The sequence below is a fragment of the Nelumbo lutea genome, chromosome 3 (assembly GCF_056320005.1).
Source record: "Nelumbo lutea isolate HS-2025 chromosome 3, American lotus-T2T, whole genome shotgun sequence".
NCBI classification, from domain to species: Eukaryota; Viridiplantae; Streptophyta; class Magnoliopsida; order Proteales; family Nelumbonaceae; genus Nelumbo; species Nelumbo lutea.
This window is the reverse complement of record NC_142686.1, coordinates 63,546,703-63,562,801: the sequence shown is the minus strand read 5'-3', so window position 1 is coordinate 63,562,801 and position 16,099 is coordinate 63,546,703. Positions and strand designations below refer to the sequence as shown.

General features: G+C 40.2%; 1 protein-coding gene across 4 annotated transcripts in view; it reads left to right on the top strand.

The window, feature by feature from the left end:
• The window catches only part of BGAL9 (beta galactosidase 9), a 150,973-nt gene that overhangs the window by 72,660 nt on the left and 62,214 nt on the right, over positions 1 to 16,099 (top strand). For 3 of the 4 annotated variants that reach the window (XM_088978863.1, XM_088978865.1, XM_088978866.1), the window contains one exon: positions 424 to 534. The exons of the other annotated variant lie outside the window; for it this stretch is intronic. In XM_088978863.1, coding sequence (XP_088834989.1) covers positions 424 to 534 — 111 coding nt within the window. The remainder of the gene's footprint in view (positions 1 to 423; positions 535 to 16,099) is intronic. 4 annotated transcript variants of the gene reach the window in all.

Here is a 16,099-nt window from a genome sequence, read left to right as displayed (position 1 = left end):
AAAGTCCAAAAATCTCATTAATTTAGTATACAGTAAATATAAGATTTAATGAGAGGGGGATAGGAGTTAATACCTTAAATATAGGGAATGGAGTGAATTAATATAACTAGTAGATCAGATTGTGTTTTTTCCCCTTATGATAAAATGGGACTAAATTCAGCAGTAGGGTTATTTTAGTCAAGAAAAATTCTAGAATCTAGACGTCATTCCCATTTGTAATAGTAGTACAGATTAGTCCACATTTTGAAGAAGATAATAGGGATAAGATTTTCTTTTGTACAGTCTAAATGCTTCGTCTTAAAGCTTTTGGGTCCTGTTATAGATTTTGGTTTTCCATTATTTGGTACTAAATTTCTAATTAGTAAATGATTAATAACGGAGAGGGACTTAATTTCATTGTCTCTTTTATATTATTTCAATTAGAACTATGGTGCCTTCCTTGAGAAAGATGGAGCAGGATTTAAAGGACAAATTAAACTGACAGGATTGAAAAATGGAGAGATGGATCTTACAAATTCATTTTGGACTTATCAGGTAAACTTTCTTTTATTCATGTGGGTTCTTCTTGAGCACCTTTTTTAGTATCAACGTGCTATCATGTTATATTACCTGGTTGATATGAACGCTAAATAGTAAAAAACTCGATAGGAAAGCGATCCGTCTAATATCTATAACCTTCTTATGAAATGTAGGAGATCATTGCAATGCCCATTAAAATTGTTTTGCTGCTTCCAATTTCTTCCTTGTAACTATCTCTTTGGAAGGGTTTATTACAGGTGCAAATTTGAATTCCTGATTTTAAGAATTTCAGCTGTATCAATTAAGAAATGCTAGGCACAGACCCACCTGAATTGCACCCTTAGGGTTTATAAGTTATCTCCATGATGAAGTCCCAAAATGCATTGAGTTTTGACATGTGTTGCCCCAAACATGGCCATGTTTGCCATCATCTGGTGTATGGTAAAACAAATGAAGATTAGGTTTTGACGGTAAATACATAAAAATTATTAGATTGGAGGCTGGTGATGCATGACATAACTGTAAATTGAGCAGCCCAAAGTATTAATTGATATTTTTTCAACCTATGGTTGAACTGGTTGTTCAGACTGCTTAACCCATCACCCATCCAGAATTCTGGGTCTGTTTCACTACCGAACTGCTTTCCCACAAAATACCATTAATTGGGTGATCTGATCAGTTGAACTGTTTAGCCCGGCCTCTGGGTTACAGATCAAATATTAATAAAAATACTTCTTATTTATTGAATTAATTTTTGTTTAATATGATAATTATATAAGATTAGAGTTATGCCCAATTTTTTCTATAAAACTGTATTTTTCAATAACTTTGTTGTGATTTTATCTATTTTCTATATGTTTTGTTATTTAGCATGACAGCACATTGCCCTGTCTAACCCAAACAGTTGAATCTCAGTCTCCCACCCAGATGAAAAAACAATTATTTTTTTGGGTCAATTTTAAAAACACTGTCCCGTAGCTGAAAAAATCTTGGATTCTTACTTTTATTGTTGTTTATACTTGTTAATGATTGATGGAAGACTTGAGATTAGAGAGAAAAAAAAAGAAATGAAAAAGCAAAATAAGCTGCAGCCATCATTATAATTAATTTTTATAGTAATATGTATTGTAGCTCCTCATCACTAAAAATTAGGAGTGGACAAATTTGCCCCTAAATTGGTGCCTGTCAACATTCCCCCTCAAGCTTGGCATGAATATCATACATTCCAAGCTTTACAAGTTGTCTTCCATCTTAGGTTGAGGAACAACCTCACAATAAACTAGTTGATCACTTAACCATAAAAGGTAGATTTCTCCACTTGCAACTTTGTCCTGAATTTCTGTGTTTAGTATGATCATGATAAATATGGTTTTTATCAATATGAGTAGCTGATTGGTTGTCTCAAAATTAAATTCCAACTCAGTCATGAGAGTTCTTAGGTCTTAGCAAAACTTACCTCGTGTACCATTGCTCATTATTCAGCTTCTGCACTTGACCTAGTAACCACAAATTGTTTCTTACTTCTCCAAGAAATGATGTTCCCATTGATAAATGTATAGTAATCTGAAGCAGACCTATCATTTACAGATCCAGCCCAACTTACGTAAATATATGCCTTCCAACTTTATGACCATGATGAGCACACAATAGTTCTCTACTATGTATGCCTTCCCAAGTATGTGTACATTGTCTTTTCCCCTTATGTAAGGCAAAGGGAAGATCAAGATTAACAGAAGTCCGAACAAGATAAACATAAGGTTGAACGAAAGTATAATCAGCAAAAAACAATAGATGAATTGACAGGAAGAGAAACATTACCTGAATCCGAGGAGATACTGTGGTTGTTGTTCAACTTCAAAAATTATCTTCTTATGCCTAATAGACACCTACAATTCCTATGTTGGCACTTCAAAAGGAACAGGTAGTGGAAGAAAGAGGACTCTGTCTCTATTCAGATAGATTCTCCTCCTGAGGAGAGACATGAAGTTAAAAGAAATACTAGGATTTAAAGAAGGTGACATCATTAGAGGCCATACACTTATATGAAGAAGGACCATAGAATTTATACCCATTTTGAATAGGTGAATAGCCATGGAAACCACACTTTATGGCCTTAGGGTCAACTTAACTTGGGAAAGACTCAAGTCATGAACAAAATAAATACAACAAAAGACTCTCAAGGATCATCTAGTAGCTGATGTGAGCAAAGTAATTTATGTATTTTTAATGGAAACTTATTGATCAAGTTTGTTGTCTGAACAACATCCTCCCAAAATTGAGTGGGAACACTCACTTGAAATAGTAGATCTCTTGCCACCTCACAACATGCATGTGTTTTTTCCTCTTTGCTACACCATTTTTCTGAGGTGTAAAATACAATTATTTTGGTGAATGAATCCTCACTCGAATTATTTTTATCATTATTAGATCGGAAAATCTTTATTCTCTATTTCAAATAGAGTCTCTATCATGTAGGTAAAATTCTTAATGATTATCATAATTTCTTTTGTTAGTGTAGGGGTATTTTTGTCTTTATACCTTGATTAATGTTGCTGATCTGTAAGGTTGTGTTGGAACAAGTGCTCTTAACTTAAGTAAGGGCACATAGGTCTTTTCAGTTATGTTTTAATAATAATATAAATACTTACTGGCCGACTGGGAGAAGTCAAGTTGACTCTTTCAGTTCGAACCAGTATTCTCTCCTCTCTCTCTCTCTCTCTCTCTCTCTCTCTATCACCTTTTCTTCTTCTACATAACTGAACTCAGTCAGGCCGAACTCTAAGGCAGACCTGAATTCTATCATGGTATCAGAGCTTCTTGAATTTGCCTAGATTTCTGCTTGCCTAGGGTTCATTCTCTGCGCACCCTATCTAGGGTTTTCCTTTCTTTTTTCTGTGTTCGATTGGAGATAAGGGAAAGGGCTGAAAAGCAGTGATCGCCCTCTTCCCTTGGAGGTCTCTATGCCTCCAGTCATGTCGTATGTGGTCGGTTGCTGTGATTTCTGAGATCGCCCTCTCCTAGTAGAGGAAGAATAGAGAGCCGAACTGTGTGGGCAGTGGCTGTTGTGTGTGCAGCGGCTGTCGTGTGTGGACTGCTTTCTTGCTCGTATGGGTGTTACTTCAGCGATAAGGTAAGAGATTTCAGTGCATGATATCTGTTATGGATTAAATAGGAGGTGTGTTTCAGACCATATGCTAGGGTTTATGCTGGTTTCTTTGTGCATTTTGAAGGAAGAGATATGATCATATAGTGGTGAGATTTCAGGTAGTTGTAGGAGTAGGGTTTGTGGTGTGAGCACACTTTTTAGCAACAACAAGTGCTGAAATTAGTGTGACAGGTGTGATCTAGGGTTTGTGGTGTAAAGAGCACACATTCCAGCAACAATAAGTGCTGCAATCAGTGTGACAGGTGACCTAGTGGTGTGTAGTGTGCAGATCTTAGTGATAATAGAATTCAGCAAGTGTGCAGAATTAGTGATAATATAATGGGAGACAATAATGATTATAAACCTAGTGTGATGGTGCCTACAGACTACCTGAATGTTCAGATGATTAAATGGGGAGAATTATGCTCATTGGGCTAAATCCGTTGAAGTCTTTCTGAAGGCAAAGAAGAAGGTAAAACACATCAGAGAGGAGAAACCCTCCTCTGACTCTCACGAGTATGAAGACTGGGAGCGAGAGGATGCTCAGATCATCACATGGTTGTGGAACAGTATGGAACCCAGGATTAGTGTGAACTTCATGTTCCTTGATACTGCCAAAGATGTGTGGGGCCATGCGAAGAATTGTATTTGGGGCAGGACAATACAACTAGAGTTTATCAGCTTTATCAAGAGTACTTTAACCTGCAACAGGGCAATTAGAGTCTTGAGGAGTACTATGCCAGCATGAGGAACATACGTAATGAGTTGAATGTCTATCATCCTCTCACTTCTGATGTCAAGATTCATCAACAGAGAGAGTAGCTTGATGTGACTAGATTTTTGGTGGGACTAAAGTCTGAATATGAACCAGCACGGGCTCAGATATTAGGGGGATCAACTCTTTCGTCCCTAGAAAAGGTATTTGCTCGACTCTGGAGGATTTCTATCGGATCTACTGAGAACTCTAATATCTCAGATAGATCTGCTTTGCTGCATCGAGAGGCCATGGTGTTAGAGGTGGAGCTCGGGGAGCTCAGTCTGGCCGTGGTGGTGGTAGTGGTTCTACATATGGCCGAAGTGGCAATGGTGGGTCTACTCATAATCGTGGTGGTGGTCGTACTAGGAGCAAAGATTCAGGGGGAGCTCGTGGTAGAGGACGTAGCTCAAGCCCGAGGAAGTGCACTCATTGTGGTATTGATGGACATACCATCAACTATTGTTATGATCTACATGGTCCTCCCTCAACCTGGGCCAATCATGCCGCGACCGGTGACTTAAGTTCCAGCTTTAGACAGGAGAATCATTCATCTGACCAGATGCCTCCTACATCCATAGATGGTCCCATGAAGGAGATGGTGAGTGTTCCCCGTGATGAATATGAGAGGTTTATCCAATCACAGTAGAACACAGCTCGACTTTTGCTCACTCAGGTATGGCTTGTCTGGCATCTACACCCAATCCTTGGATCATTGACTCTGGAGCCTCCGATCACATGACGGAAACTCCAAGTGTGTTTTCCTCCTTATCTCATTGCTCAACATCACAATCTGTCACCCTTGCTAATGGTTCCACATCCTCAATTTGTGGTGTTGGTAATGTTGACCTAGATCCTGTATCCCTCTCTTCAGTTCTGTATGTTCCTAAATTGCCTTTTAACCTTATGTCTGTTAGTAAGCTGACCAAATCACTTAACTGCTCCATTACATTTTATCCTTCTATGTGTGTTTTTCAGGATCTCAAGATGGGGATGAAGATTGGTGGAGGGCATGAAGCAGGTGGACTGTATTATCTTGACGGTGGTGGTGGTAGAACTTCAACAGCTCTCCAGCCATCTCTTTCTCCTCTCCAGTGGCACTGCCGATTTGGTTATCCGTCACTAAAAGTCTTGAAGTCCTTGGTCCCGTCCTTGAGTCAGCTTTCTGTTTTGGATTGTGAGTCGTGTCAGTTTGGGAAACACCATCGTGTTCCCTTTAGTTCTAGGGTTGATAACTGTGTGTCAAGTCCTTTTTGTTTAGTTCATTCAGATGTTTGGGGTCCTTATAAAGTGATGTCATATAATGGATACAGATATTTTGTCATTTTTGTGGATGATTTTTCAAGGATGACGTGGCTCTATTTAATGAAAGAAAGAAGTGAATTGTTTACCATTTTTCAAAAATTTTATGCTGAGATTCGTAATCAATTTGGTATCCACATCAAAGTTTTTTGTTCTGATAATGGCCGCGAATATTTATCCTCGTCATTTCAGGAATACCTGGACCAACACGGCATTATACATCAGACCTCGTGTACCTACACCCCACAACAAAACGGGGTGGCTGAGAGAAAGAATCGCCATCTCCTTGAAACAACAAGATCCTTAATGCATCACGTGCATGTTCCCAAACCTTTTTGGAGTGATGCAGTGCTTACCTCTTGTTTTCTGATTAATCGGATGCCCACGTTCATCTTTGATGGTCATTCTCCGTTTCAGGTCTTGTTTCCCACTTTATCTCCGTTCCCTCTTATGCCGAGAGTTTTTGGGTGTGTCTGCTTCGTCCATAATCGGATGCCCAAGACTGCCGGCAGCTGATTTCAATCATTGAGATTTGTTTTGCAAAGTTTATTTTGTATGAGATATAGAAGTATATATATTATGGTTTCTAAGATGTTTGCAAAAGGTTTTAATTCCCGGGATCCATATAAGTAGAGAATGCAACACTGTTCCTTGCAGCCGAGGGAGAGATCCTCTCTTGTCGGGCAGTGTATGATCATTAGTCCACAACCTTATTTGATTCATGTTATCTACATAGATATGGCTTTTAATCTATGTTCCATTCCCATTTATTCATCTCCAAGATTTTCCTCCTATCTCAGTGACGGAGACTGCGAATTATGTCTCTAGAAATGTGGGAAATCACATAGGGTGCATGGAGTCAGCTGTTTCAGCTGCATAGCCCCACCACCTTTTTGTGAAGGATCACATCCACTCATCTTATGAGCTTTCTCTTTGGCCTCTGTCAGACAAGGTTCATTGCCATTTTAGGTTAAACCTTTCTGTCTAGTGAGTGCTCACCCATCATATTCATGAACGCAAGGTACCGTGAGAGAGTCTACCATTTAAGGATCTGCCCCTCCCACATCGGTCTATGACGCTCCTATCATCTTATGAAACATTCCAACAGATCCATTAGAAAATGGATAGCCCAATTTTATGGTGTGTTTCCTCATTACTGAAGGACCCATCTTCATGATAATGATGGAAGGCCTTTAGAGAGTTCATCATATGAATCTCCTTATTACATGCACCCATATTTCAGGAGGGAACAAAATATTACGCCCTAGTTTAATTTAGGTCAAGCCAAAGTGGCTCCCACTGACTTTCATAAAGCCAGATTTCGATGGGCCCTAAACGGCTAGGGTTCCTCATGGTTTCTCTTGGGGAGGAAGCTGATTTGGTGCCCACCACGAAGGGAGATCATCCAATGGTCTTAAGGACACCATGGCAATGATGTGCATTCAGCCATGGTGTGCGTAAGAGCCACTGTCGTATCAGCATGGGCCAAATACTTATGGCCCACGAACATTGCACATCACACATCCATACATCATATGCATGAAAAACAGAATTGATCCAATCAATTAATATCTGTAAAACCCATAATTAAAGCCCATAATAATCCATAATATTATTGATTAATATTATGTAGGTATATGGGCTGAATAGCAAAGAGCAGTTCGACCCATATAGCTTTTATGCAGTTAATGGGCTAAATCGGTTTTAACATATTCAAACTGGGTTTTACAGATGTGGGGCTGAATTGCATCTTGCAATTAAGCATCAAATCCTGGACCCAAGAATGAAAAGTAGGACTGAGAATAGCCTCTATCGAACCACAGATTTGGTCCAACTAGTTTGGTCCAATCTGGTTCGAATGGGTCTAGGGTTTGATCTTTAATTCAAGATTTAATTCAAGATTTTGATATGAAATTAAATTATTGATGCAAGACCTTCAAGAATCAAAAAGGGGGACTGTTCGTAGGTCTGCTTCCCTGTAAAACAAAGGTTAGTACACAGTCTCAGACGGGCGAACCCTAATCTATGAAAATCTCCTCCTTGCGCCTTCTGCTTCAACTTTGAATGAAATAAAATAGAAAACCTAATTTCTATTAATATTACATCAAATTGAATTCCTATACATTCTGTCTAAAAAAAATTATTTACAGACCAAGAACGTAAAAGAATAGCAAAACGCAAATTTCTTGCGCCATATAAAGATTTTGATCTCCACCGTACGAACAACCAATAAATCAAGAAAAATATAAAGAACAATTCTAAACATAATTCAGATTTATAAAATTTAATTTCAGATCAATCGCCCAAAAATCTAGGAACCGATTTCCTAGAAAATCACTAATTTGTGCAAATTGGGTAAAACGCCTTCTGCCCATTTGTGCAGTTCTAGATCTGGTTAATTTCAGTTCAAGATTTGAACCTGGCTCTGATACCACTGAAGGGATGAGAGATCCATCATATGGATGGCCGAACCCTATAGGTAGGTTGGGCGAAATTTCAAAAAATTTCTCTCTCCCATGTGGGAATCACATTCCTATTTTAGAAAACTGCATTTTCAAGGATCAATCTTGAATCTAAACCAGACCAGATTTGAAACCAAAAGGGAGTGGAGGGTTATACCTGATACGAAGTAATAGTAACCTCCAATGAAGATGTTCACGCCCAAGGATGAATGCAAAGACCGATTCCACCGAAGATGACACGGTGCTGGATGAAGCAGAATCAGTAGGATGATTCTTCAGCAAGAATCTGATGGAAGGCGTGTGAGCACGACTTCATATCACCTTTTCTAGCAAAAGATGATATCAATAACCCTTTCTTGATTGCTCCCAAAGTGGAGATCGAACTAGTTATGGCGGCAATAGCAGGAGAGAGCAAGAGCAGAAGATTGAGACAGTCCAACTGTATGCTATCTTCTCTCTTGAATCAGTAGACTGAAGGATGAACTGGAGATTCGCCCTGCTCCTCTATTTATAGCCTTAAAGAGAGCATCTCCTAATCCCATTAGGAGTTTCCTAATCCAAATCTTGTATTTGGATCTGGACTCTCTTTAAGAGATAAGGATAATCCCTTATCTTATCTACAGATAAAGATCAGCCCTCCTAATCTAATTAGGAGTTTCCTGATCCAAATCTTTATTTGGATTTGGACTCTCTGAGTGGATAGGGATAATCCCTTATCCTATCTACTGATCTAAATCCTAGAACCGACCCTTCTTAATTAATCTTATTAAGCCAATTCGAATTGGGCTTTAGGCCCATTAAGTCCATGTGCTCACATAACCTTCAAACTGGTGCCCGGTTGGATATCCTTGTAATGCGTGGGACCCAAACATTCATCTACACATCAGCCACATGGGTTCAGCCCAGCCTCTGTTACAAGGCCTGGCCGAATTCACTATAGGAGACAGTGAACCCCTGAGTCCATCACCATGGGCTCTTAATGGGCTCAACATTTACACTAAATGGTCATTGGGTCAAGCCACCTTATAAAAACCCAAGGACTGTGGGTAGATGCAAGATTAGCCCATCAGGTATTACCCTCAATGGTCTTACACTTGACCTCTCAGCCCATAATGATCAGACACTGCCCGACAAGAAAGGAGATCTCCCTTAGCTGCAAGGTACAGTGTTGCTCTCTCTATTTATATGGATCCCGGGAATTAAAACCTTTTGCAAACATTTTGAAACCATAATATATATATGTATATTTCTATATAAATATATTTTGTAAAACAAATTTCAACAATTGAAATCGGCTACCGACAGTTTTTGGTTTCCATCAGAGAGAGTGCATCCCCGATCATTCACTTTGTTCGACAAAGGGGCCGATCCTGTCACTATGATCACCCACTCAAATGAATTGTCGGATTATCCCAACATACCCAGGTTTTGACCCCCTCTAAGGATCTCATTGATTGTCATATCAAAGACAGCCCAATCCAACACTTAGTGCATTTTCATAATCAAGTCTACGGGTTAGGTGTAGCATTCCAGTTTTGCCCATCTATCTCCAAGGTCCAGGGCAATATTGGAATTCTGGTCCGGTTCAGGGTTTCAAGAAAACCCACACTACATGTACCTCAGGTCTCACCTTGGCAGCTGAGACAAGCCACTCCAACCAACTTGGCGGCACATCAGTGTCAGCCTTGAGGATAAATCTCCCCAGATCTATCCAACGGCTGTGAAGATTCTAAACTAACACGAGTCTCATAAGTGTCCAGTTTAAGGGTATTACATAGAAACACACCATCATAACATGAATCAAATATGTACTTTATTCATTTACATTAAATGTCATAAGGTACATCGTTCTGATTGGAGCTAAGGGCATACACCGTCTAACAGTGGTGGTGGACCCATGTATGGTCGTGGTGGTGGTGGCATGTATAATCGTGGTGGTGGTCGTGTTGGAGGACGAGACTTAGGGGGAGCCCGTGGTAGGGGACGTGGTAATACTTAGAGAAGGTGTACTCACTGTGGTATGGAGGGACATACTATCAACTTTTGCTATGATCTACATGGCCCGCCTTCAACCTGGGCAAATCATGCAGTTGTAAATGGTGGTAGCTCAAGACAAGACTTTCAAGTTACTGATCAGATCCCCACTACATCTACAGATACTTTCAGAAAAGAGATGGTGAGTGTTTCACGGGATGAGTATGAGCGGTTCATTCAGGGCACATCTCAACAGAACATGGCTACCCTTGCACACAGGTACGACTTGTCTGGCATCCACACCTTCCTCTTGGATTTTAGATTCTAGAGCTTCCGATTATATGACTGGAACTCCAGGTGTGTTTTAATCCATTTCTCCATCATCCACTTCCCAATCTGTTACTCTTGCCAATGGCTCTACATCAGCCATACGTGGTGTTGGTAATGTTGACACAGACTCATTATCCCTCTCCTTAGTTTTATATGTTCCCAAGTTCCCTTTTAACCGGATGTCTGTTAGTAAATTGACTAAGTTTCTTAATTGCTCAATAACTTTTTACCCTTCCTCTTGTGTGTTTTAGGATCTCAAGACGGGGATGAAGATTGGTGGAGGGTAATGCCTGATGGGATAATCTTGCATCTGCCCACAGTCCCTGGGTGTTACAAGGTGGATTGGCCTAGGGACCACTTAGTGTAAGTGTTGGGTCCATAGAGTCCATGTGATGGGCTCAAGGGGTTCACTGGGCTTTCTCGTGAATTCGGCTAGGCCTTGTAAGAAAGGCTGGGTCGAACCCTTGTGGCTGATGTGTAGATCAATGCTTGGGTCGCACGCCATACAAGGAAGCCCAACTGGGCAGCAATTTGGAAGGCTAAATGAGCACATACTCTTATTGGGCCTAAAGTCCATTTCAAACTGGGCTGATTTGATCAGTTAAAGAAGGGGCGAATCTGAGATTAGATTAACAGATAGGATAGGGTCTTACCCTATCCACTCAGAGAGTTCGAATCTGAATACAAATTCAGATCTGGAAACCTCCTAATCAGATTAGGAGAGGGCTGATCTAATTTGCAGATAAGATAAGGGTCTATCCTTATCTCTTAAAGGGAATTCAGATCCAAATATGATTTGGATCAGCAACTCCTAATGGGATTAGGAGCTGATCCCTTTAAGGTTATAAAAGGAGAAGGGGGCGGCAGCTTTAGAAGATCTTCACATTCAAATCGGAGAGAGATCACAGCACCCAGTGAGACTGAGCTGTTTTCTTTTTGCCACCTCCTTCCTGCCGCCGCCATAACTGCCAGTTTGATCTCCTTTTAGCAGGAACAATTAAGATTGGATCTTGATATCAGTCTTTGGAGAAAGGCTGATCTGAAGTTGTGCTCACACCCTCCAGCGATTTCTTGTGAAGGGTTCGGTTCGTTGGACGAACATTGCTGATTCTGCTCCATCCTACACTGCTTCTGGTTTCAGATCTGGTTTGATTTATGGTTCAAGATTGATCATTGAAAATGCAGTTTTTCTAAAACAGGGAATGTGATTCCTAGATGAGGGGAGAGGAAATTTTTGAAATTTTGCCCAATCTACCTACTGGGTTCGGCCATCCATATGATGGATCTCTAATCCCTTCACAAACCTCGTGTACCTACACCCCTCAACAAAATGGGGTGGCTGAAAGAAAGAACCGTCGCCTTTTGGAAACTACTCGTTCCCTCTTACATCAGATGAATGTCACCAAACCCTTTTGAAGTGATGCCGTACTTGCATCCTACTTTCTTATTAACCGCATGCCCATGTCTATCCTTGAAGGTCAGTCCCCTTTCTTTGTTCTGTTTCCCACGTTGTCTCCTTTTCCCCTTACTCCTAGAGTTTTTGGGTGTGTGTGTTTCGTTCATAATCTTGGGCCTGGAATGGACAAGTTAGATGCTAGATCCATCAAGTGTGTCTTTCTTGGTTATTCCAGGACTCAAAAAGGGTATAAGTGTTATAATCCTCGTTCTTGGCATTCTTTTTTGTGTTCTGATGTTACATTTTTTGAGTCTGTTCCTTTCTTCTCCAGGTCGGGTTCTTCTTCCTCTGTTGCCATCACCCCCTATTCTAGTTCCTGTTGAGGATCCCGTTCCTCTTGTTCTAGTTGTGACCCAGTCTTTGCCTCTAGTGCAGCTACCTGAGAGTGGACCACCTATCTGGCAAGTGTATACACATCGTCAGGTACCGGCTCCTCCCGCAGCTTCATCACCGTCGATAAATCAGGCAGTTGTTCCCACCCCAGCCCTAACCCCAAGTTCTAATCTTGATCTTCCTATTGCTTTGCGGAAAGGTAAATGCAGTTGCACTCTCCACCCCATTTCCAATTAAGTTTTTGTATCTCACCTTTCGGCTTCCCATTGATAGATTGTTTCTATGTTGTCCTCTGTCTCTGTTCCCAAGGATGTCTAGGAAGTCCTCACTTCTCTAGGGTGGCGCCAAGCAATGGAAGAACTCTCGGCCCTAACTCGTACTCATACGTGGGACCTCACCACTCTTCCATCTGGTAAGCATGTTGTCGGCTGTAAGTGGGTGTACATGGTTAAATACTTACCTGATGGGAGTGTTGAACGGTTGAAAGCTCGGTTAGTTGCCAAAGGTTATTCACAGTAGTATGGTATTGATTACACAGACACCTCCCCCGTTGCCAAATTTGGGTCAGTTCGTGTTTTGATTTCTCTTGTTGCTATGTTTGATTGGCCCTTGTTTCAGCTTGACATCAATAATGCTTTTTTACATGGTGATCTTCTTGAGGAGGTGTACATGGAGCAATCACCAGGGTTTGTTGCTCAAGGGGAGGGTGCGAAGGTTGTACACTTAGGAAGGCTATTTATGGACTTAAACAATCTCCCCGTGCATGGTTTGGGAGATTTAGTGAAGTTGTGAAGAAGTTTGGAATGAAACAGTGTTAGGTTGACCATTCCGTATTCAGCTATGAATCAAATGCTGGGAGATTCTCTTGGTGGTATATGTAGATGACATTGTTATCACAGGCAGTGATAGACTAGGGATTGACAAGTTGAAGACTTACTTGCATGATCACTTCCAAACAAAGGATCTTGGCAAATTAAGATACTTCCTAGGGATAGAGGTTGCGAGGTCCAAGAATGGTATTAATTTGTGCCAGAGGAAATATGTTCTTGATCTGCTAGAAGAAATTGGGTTGTTGGGTGCCAGACCAGCTAAAACACCTATGGAATTGAATGTTAAATTGGGTAGTGATACAGGTGAGGAGTTTGAGGATCCGGGAAGGTACAAAAGGTTGGTAGGTAAGCCTAATTACCTAACCATCACTCGACCTGATATCTCATTTGCGGTCAGTTTGGTGAGTCAGTTTATTCAGAACCCTCAAATCCCACACTAGGAGGCAGTCCTAAGGATTGCGAGGTATTTGAAGGGTGCTCCAGGCCGTGGTTTGTTATATAAGAGTGGAGAAAGTCTTGAGATAGAGGGATACACGGATGCTGATTGGGCCGGGTCCATAGCTAATAGAAGGTCCACTACAGGGTATTGCACTTTTCTTAGTGGAAACTTAGTGACATGGAAGAGTAAGAAGTAGAGAGTGGTGGCAAGAAGCAGTGCAAAGGCTGAATATAGGGCTATGGCACACACAACATGCGAACTAGTGTGGTTGAAACATCTCCTAGAGGAGATGGGATATTTGATTGACACTCTTATGAAGCTATACTATGATAATCAAGTTGCAGTTCATATCTCCTCTAATCCAGTGTTTCATGAAAGGACGAAGCATATAGAAGTGGATTGCCACTTTATACTTGAGAAGGTGCTTAGTGGAGTGATAAGTACAACATATGTGAACATAGGAAATCAATGGGCAGATCTGTTTGCCAAAGTGTTTAATCGGGGAAGAGTGGACTACATATGTAACAAGCTGGGACTATATGACATATACTAATCAGCTTGAGGGGGAGTGTTAGAGCTGGCTGTACAAGGGTAATATAGTCCTTTTATTTTTAGTTATATATGTATTGTTCAGATGATGTGGCTCTCACTTAAGTGAGGGCACAATGGTAATTCTTGTATATCTTAAAAGAGTATAAATAAAAGAAGGGCCGACTAGAGGGATTTGAATTTTTCTCTCTAGTTCGGCTGTGACCTTTTGTCCTTCTTCTTCTCTCTCTTCTCCTCTTTCTTCTGATATGAACTTATACAACATTTAGTCTTAGAAAGTAATTTCATTAGCTTCATTGCCATTTCCATTATCTTCCCAGTTCTGAAGTCTTGAACAAAACAATGGTCAAGATTAAATATTACATGACGATTGAAGGGTTTAGTAACATAGTTTTCAAGGTGCCAAGGTGAGGCTAGGTGAAAATGGGTCGCCCAGGCACCTAGGTGAGCCTATGCGGTGGAATCTAAAAATGGAAAACCTACAGATTTCTACCTCTCCTGAGCTAGTTGTTTTGGGTTTTATATATAACCTGCAAATCTCTAAACTAATTTTTGTGCTTGTGGTTCTTGATTCTTGCTTAAAGTATGCAAAACAGGAGAAAATGCTAAAATGAAAGAAGAAAAGAAGGGGGAGGAGCCCCTGTTTCAAATCAGCAATGAAGACAAAAAAAAAAGAATGCAAGAAATTTAAGAATAAAAGGGGGGTGCAGCCCCTGTTTCATCCCAATAAAACGATTCAAAAAGCTTGGAAAAAAGATACAAAAAGAAGAGGGAAAATGGGATGTAGCCTCTCTTTTAAACCGACAAAAAAGGAAAGAAGCAAAGCATAGAACGAAGAGGAAAAGGATGGAAACTGAGAAGAAGAGAAGAGAGAAATTGTAACTGTTTGGTTATTGCGCTTGCAGATTCAAGTGTGTGAGATGAAGTGGAAATTTTCATTCTAAACTAATTTGAACAGGATCTATGGATCTGCCTTACAACTAGGTGCCTACCTTATAGCCTAGGCATGCGGCTTTTCAATTTTTCACATGGAATTTTGGTGAGGTGAGCACCAAAAAGAACCTACTCGCCTAGGTGCCAGCCTAGGCATTGCCTTGACAATTATGTTTAGTAATAAAACTCAAAAGCAATAAATCTGTATGCAATGTTTAAAATGTCCTTTAATTCCCTAATATTTTCATGGGTAGCGACACAAATTTTTACCAGAATCAACATAATTCCCCAATGAACACTACCGGCACTATGTGGAGTACAGTTGATAGTTTCCAATGACATATTTCCATTTCCACTTCTATGGATAGCGACATGAAATTCTTTTGGAACCAACATATTCCCTGGTGAACACTACCAACACTATGTGGAGTACAGTTGATAGTTTCCAATGACATATTTCCATTTCCACTTCAGTATTCATTTCAAACATGAAATTAAATATTAGTTTTTTTTGTGTAATAGATTATTTGGTTGATCTATTATAACCATTTAGCTTGATCTCACCTATACAAGAGATGGGAGTATGAGATCAATCAGCTTTAGTTATTTTATCTCTACCTGTGGATAAACTATATGAACTGAAACAAGAGGATTTACCTATCATGTGATTTAATTCACCCGAGTCAATAAGCCAATATATTGGTACAGGAGCATGATAGGATATGGGATTACCGAACTTTGCAAAGGTTGTAAAAGAATTATTGGACCCCAAAAAAGAAGTAATATCATTGTTGTTTTCAAGTAGTGTGTCCAGAGACGACTTAGTCTGTCAATCCCAACTCTGACAGTGGTTAATGTCTCCCTTTGACTAGAACTTAGGGACGTAGAAGTACAAGCAATCATAGAGATGGTAGCCAGAGCTCATTTCTGTTATAGGTGCAACTTCCAGCATTTGTCCCTAGTTTGCTTTGGCTTCTTGCAATACTTCATAGTTGTAAGATGGATATTTGGGTTGTCACTACTCCCAAGAAATATCTAGACATATTCTACTCTTTATTACTAGCCATCTTGTT